Source organism: Nerophis lumbriciformis, linkage group LG29, assembly GCF_033978685.3.
Source record: "Nerophis lumbriciformis linkage group LG29, RoL_Nlum_v2.1, whole genome shotgun sequence".
In the NCBI taxonomy this organism is placed as follows: Eukaryota; Metazoa; Chordata; class Actinopteri; order Syngnathiformes; family Syngnathidae; genus Nerophis; species Nerophis lumbriciformis.
The window spans coordinates 7,637,501-7,642,500 of record NC_084576.2 but is presented as its reverse complement, the minus strand read 5'-3'; the positions used below and the strand labels follow the sequence as shown (position 1 = coordinate 7,642,500).

General features: G+C 45.2%; 1 protein-coding gene across 11 annotated transcripts in view; it reads left to right on the top strand.

Annotated features, from left to right (window-relative positions):
• larp1b (La ribonucleoprotein 1B) overlaps positions 1–5,000 on the top strand; it is a 133,544-nt gene that overhangs the window by 62,167 nt on the left and 66,377 nt on the right. For 10 of the 11 annotated variants that reach the window (XM_061925105.1, XM_061925101.1, XM_061925096.1 and 7 more), the window contains exons 5-7: positions 555–728; positions 955–1,077; positions 1,496–1,637. In XM_061925105.1, the coding sequence (XP_061781089.1) occupies positions 555–728; positions 955–1,077; positions 1,496–1,637 (439 nt within the window). The remainder of the gene's footprint in view (positions 1–554; positions 729–954; positions 1,078–1,495; positions 1,638–5,000) is intronic. The other variant, XM_061925106.1, reaches the window with a different exon arrangement.

The window sequence follows — 5,000 nt, the reverse complement described above, 5'->3', positions numbered from 1 at the left end:
GAATTGAAAATTGCTTGAATGTTGAAAATGTGAGCAGAAAAGGTTTCCTCTTGTTAGTTCAACCTTAAGTGTTGGTTGCATTTTATTCAAATAAGATGTGAATGCATTGGCCATTAGTTGTTTACTTGAGTGTGTCCATCATTCATTTATAGAAATAACAGTAATATAGGAAACTTCACCTGCAGTGTCCAGTTTTCATTTTACAGTCACACTGCTTAATTTGTTTTGTTCAAAAGTTACTTACGCGATTTCAACTCGGATCGTATCGTTCTAAAAAAAAAAATGGCGTTCCTGAATCGTATCGACAACCATGAATTTGGAATCGAATCGTTACACCCCTAGTTTTTACTTCATTTGTAATTTTAGGAGTATCATAACTATGGAGGGCAGGAGAGAAAGTGAGATCCTGTCAAGTGTTTGTACTCTTAACAAACACTCCCTGAAAGTTCTTCTAAGGTCCTGAGAAGGAAGCCTCCATCTTCTCCAATCAGTCAAAGTCATGTTCTTGGATGTGCTGCGTGTCAGCTCTGTCTCCGCTGTGCAACCGCCGCTAGGTAACAAACGTAAGTGGGTGTCCCTGCCGCTGGAGGAGGCATCCCAGGAAGACGGCGCCAAGACGCCTGGCGGGGCCCCCGTGCACTCGGACAGCGAGCCTGGCAGTGACTTGCCCGACCTGACGTCGCCCGCTCGCGCGCTCCCTAGCAACAGGGCGCATGATGGCGGCAGGAGTAAGTGGCTCCTTGCTTTCTCCTGATTTAACCTGTTGTCCGTGCTCCGCCCCCTCGCTTGTGTGCCGCCGCCCCTCTGTCCAACGCGACATGTCTTACTTACTAACTCAACAGCTCCTCTGCTAGCGTAACGACGCCGCGGATACCCCGGAAATGCAATAAGGCTGTGTCGTCTGAAAAATGACTTACATTAGAAGCGCCTGCAAACGTGTCATCTACTCTGCAGATTGGAGGAGAGAGCCGCGGGACTTCGGGGATGACGTTTCCAGTGTGAGGAGCGATGGCTCCGTCCGCGGAGGGATCCGAGGGCGAGGCAAAGGCCGCGGCCGTGGGAGAGGTCGTGGTAGAGGTATGAAGTCCGTTTTGCCCCCCGCCCCCTCTCTCATTCACGAGGCCAGAGGTGTTCACACTTTTTTCCATGCTGGTCAAATATAATTTCTACTTCCTTCAATTCGAACTTGATTTTCACTTCTACTTCCTGTTTGCAAACTCGCAAATTCTCAGAATTTAATTTGAATTTGGGACACTTTTTTAATTAATTTTGGGATTTTGCGATCGCCTTTTACAGATTAGTTCTTATGGTAACCCTCACACACATTTTCGCCTCATTGGAAATGAAATGTGTTTGAAATGTAATACATAGAGGATACAACGTTGATTGTACATTGTTGTAGTACACTCTTCTTATTTGCTGAGGAAAATCCGATAATACCTACTGATTTATGAATATAAGGCTACAGGTGTTGCCTCTCCTCCTCCTCCCTCAGGTCGCTTTGAGTACTCGCAGAATTCGGATGTTCCAGTCTCAGACTTTGGCACCAACATGGTTTACTACTACGACGACGGCAGCAAAGTGCAGATGTACACGGTGGACGAGAAGCTCCTCAAAGAGTACATCAAACGACAAATGTGAGTAGACAGAAAAACCCTGACTTTGGCGTAGGTCTTATTTATATATGTTTAGACGTAATTGCCATAAAGCTGCTCTTTTGTGTTTTTATTTACATTTCTTGACTTATAGAATAAACCGGCATATCTAAAGGAGAGTGAGCACTTTGAAGTGTCCTGCAGAGGGCAGTATTCACTCTGCTCTTTTAGCATTAATGCACACTAGACTACTAGAATGTTCTAAAAAATATTTTTTTAAAGGAGGGTGAGAAGGGAAAAGTAGGGGTTGTTGTGTGTGTGTGTAGGGGGCGGAGTCATGTATTCTTGTCTTCATTCGTCTATTCAGCCTGCTCACTCAGCCAGCGTTACTTTAAACATGAACTACATTCTTTACTGCCTGCAGGCCTTTCTCTGCTGAAGAGTGTGCTATCATCAGTGCTTCAGTTGTTTGAAGCTTTGCAGGAAATGTTTCAAACATTACCTTTGCATATATGTACTGTGTATGAAATGTATATGTTCTAAATTGTCAACATATACGGTAACTTTATTTTGCTGCCCCTAAACTACTACTACTCCATTTACTACTTCTTTATATCAATCAATCACAAATTATTTGTATGGCCCTTAATCGCAAGTGCCTCAAAGGGCTTCACAAACAACATCCCCTGCTCTAAACCCACATCCGGGCAAGGAAAAACTCCAAAGAAGGTACCGAGAAATGTGGTGAGAAACAATAGTGGAGGGAGTCTGCAACCTGCAGCTCTTTCATGCTTCTGATGTGGCTCCAGCTGGTTTATGCATTTGGCTTTTTTGCTCATGGCCAATGGAAATTAAAGATATACATACATACTGTACATATACATACATTTAAAACAAATCTTTGATTAGTTCCCAGTATTAACATATATATTTTTTCTGACATATCATTTTGCTCTACTTTTCAATTGTTGCTGCTTCTTGTGCAATGTACTTTGTTGAGAATTTTTTCTCTCGAGAAATTTCTCCAATCCTTTTAGCCACTCTTTTTTTTATTAAAGTTAAAGCAAATCTACCATTAATTTCTGGTGTTATTGTAGATTGTACTCGTGTTTAGAGACTTTCTTTACTTCTGTCGCTTCATTTCCGCAACAAAAGGTGTCACATTTGCTTCGCCTTGCTGGCAGCCTTCCTCTCCTTAAAAGCCAATAGTGTCAGCTGTCCATCCATCCATCCATCCATCCATCCATCTTCTTCCGCTTATTCGAGGTCGGGTCACGGGGGCAGCAGCCTAAGCAGGGAAGCCCAGACTTCCCTCTCCCCAGCCACTTCGTCCAGCTTTTCCCGGGGGATCCCGAGGCGTTCACAGGCCAGCCGGGAGACACAGTCTTCCCAAAGTGTCCTGGGTCTGGGTCTTCCCCGTGGCCTCCTACCGGTAGGACGTGCCCTAGACACCTCCGTAGGGAGGCATTCGGGTAGCATCCTGACCAGATGCCCGAACCACCTCATCTGGCTCCTCTCGATGTGGAGGAGCAGCGGCTTTACTTTGAGCTCCCTTCGGATGGCAGAGCTTCTCACCCTACCTCTCAGGGAGACCCCCGCCACCCGGCAGAGGAAACTCATTTCGGCCGCTTGTACCCGCGATCTTGTCCTTTCGGTCATAACCCAAAGCTCATGACCATAGGTGAGGATGGGAACGTAGATCGACCGGTAAATTGACAGCTTTGCCTTCCGGCTCAGCTCCTTCTTCACCACAACGGATCGATACAGCGTCCGCAATACTGAAGACGCCGCACCAATCCGCCTGTCGATCTCACGATCCAATCTTCCCTCACTCCTGAACAAGATTCCCAGGTACTTGAACTCCTCCACTTTTCCGGGCGAGAACCATGAACTCGGACTTGGAGGTGCTGATTCTCATCCCGGTCGCTTCACACTCGGCTGTGAACCGGTCCAGTGAGAGCTTAAGATCCTGGCCAGATGAAGCCATCAGGACCACATCATCTGCAAAAAGCAGAGACCTAATCCTGCAGCCACCAAACCGGATCCCCTCAACGCACGGACTGCGCAATTTTGAAAATCGCTGTCTTCGGGTATATCTGGGATACATCAAAGTACGTCCTCATTGCGGACATGCTGCCTCCGATCCAGATAACCCTGTGCGTTTGGCTTAACTCATCACAACATTCGGTTTCAGCAACTCTGTTCCGGTGATCACAGAACTATGTCTTTTTTTGGCGGCCAAAGTTTCGGTGCATCGTTAGTCAATAGTGCGCAAATAAACTATACATAGCCATTCATACTGCAACTACCTGCTAGTGTTAATATGTATGTTCGTGTCTTATGAACATTTTTACCATGGTTTGTGAACACATTGTGCGGGCAGAGAATGAGGAAATGTTGTGTGTCGAGGAGTGAAACACGGAGATAGACGCGTGTACACGAAGAAAATACTTGTTGGAATAGGGCCAATTAACATAAAATTGGCAATAAATGCTCAAATGAGCGTCTGACTTGGTGTGTTTTTTTCTGGACGATACAATACATCATATTACTTTATTTTGTTTTCACGGAGAAAAAAACTTCATAAGGTGTGGCGGCTAATATGTTGCCGTGGCGCACCGCCATAATCAAATACATCAAGGGGAAACCCTTTATTCATACTTGCCAACCCTCCCTAATTTTCCGGGAGACTCCCGAATTTCAGTGCCTCTCCCAAAAACCTCCCGGGATAACCATTCTCCCGATTTCCAGCCGGACTTAAGGCACGCCCCCTCCAGGTCCGTGCGGACCTGAGTGAGGACAGCCTGTCGTCACGTCCGCTTTTCCTTCATATAAATAGCGTGCTGGTTCAGTCACGTTATAACATCTACGGCTTTTGGAGAGTGCACAACTGCACACACAACAAGAAGGAGACGAAGAAGAGACAGTCATGGCGACGACGAGTGACAGAGAATAGAACGAGGATGGACCATTCAACCCTAAACTCACTCTTTTCCTGCAAATTAAATTTCACAGATGCTGCCTGTAATAGAGTGATTTAAGTTGTTTGTTGCCATCTCCTGGTGAATGTTGGGTATAGTGTTCTGTGGTTACTTTTTGGTTGGCCAACGGTTTACGTTGTATTGCGCACCCTGACGGCAAGTGTGGGAGTCGGTTCTGAAGTATGAAGTAAAGAGACGTAACTTCATCACCTCGCCTGGTTATTGACTCCAACCCAGAATATTACACTGCCCATACATATGCTCCTTCAAAGGCTGTGCTACTGGCTGCAAAGCATTGCACTTTCAAATACAACAATGAGTAGAGGAGTGTGTGTGTATATGTGTAAATAATGTACACACACATATATATATATATATATATATTTTATATATATATATATATATATATATATATATATATATA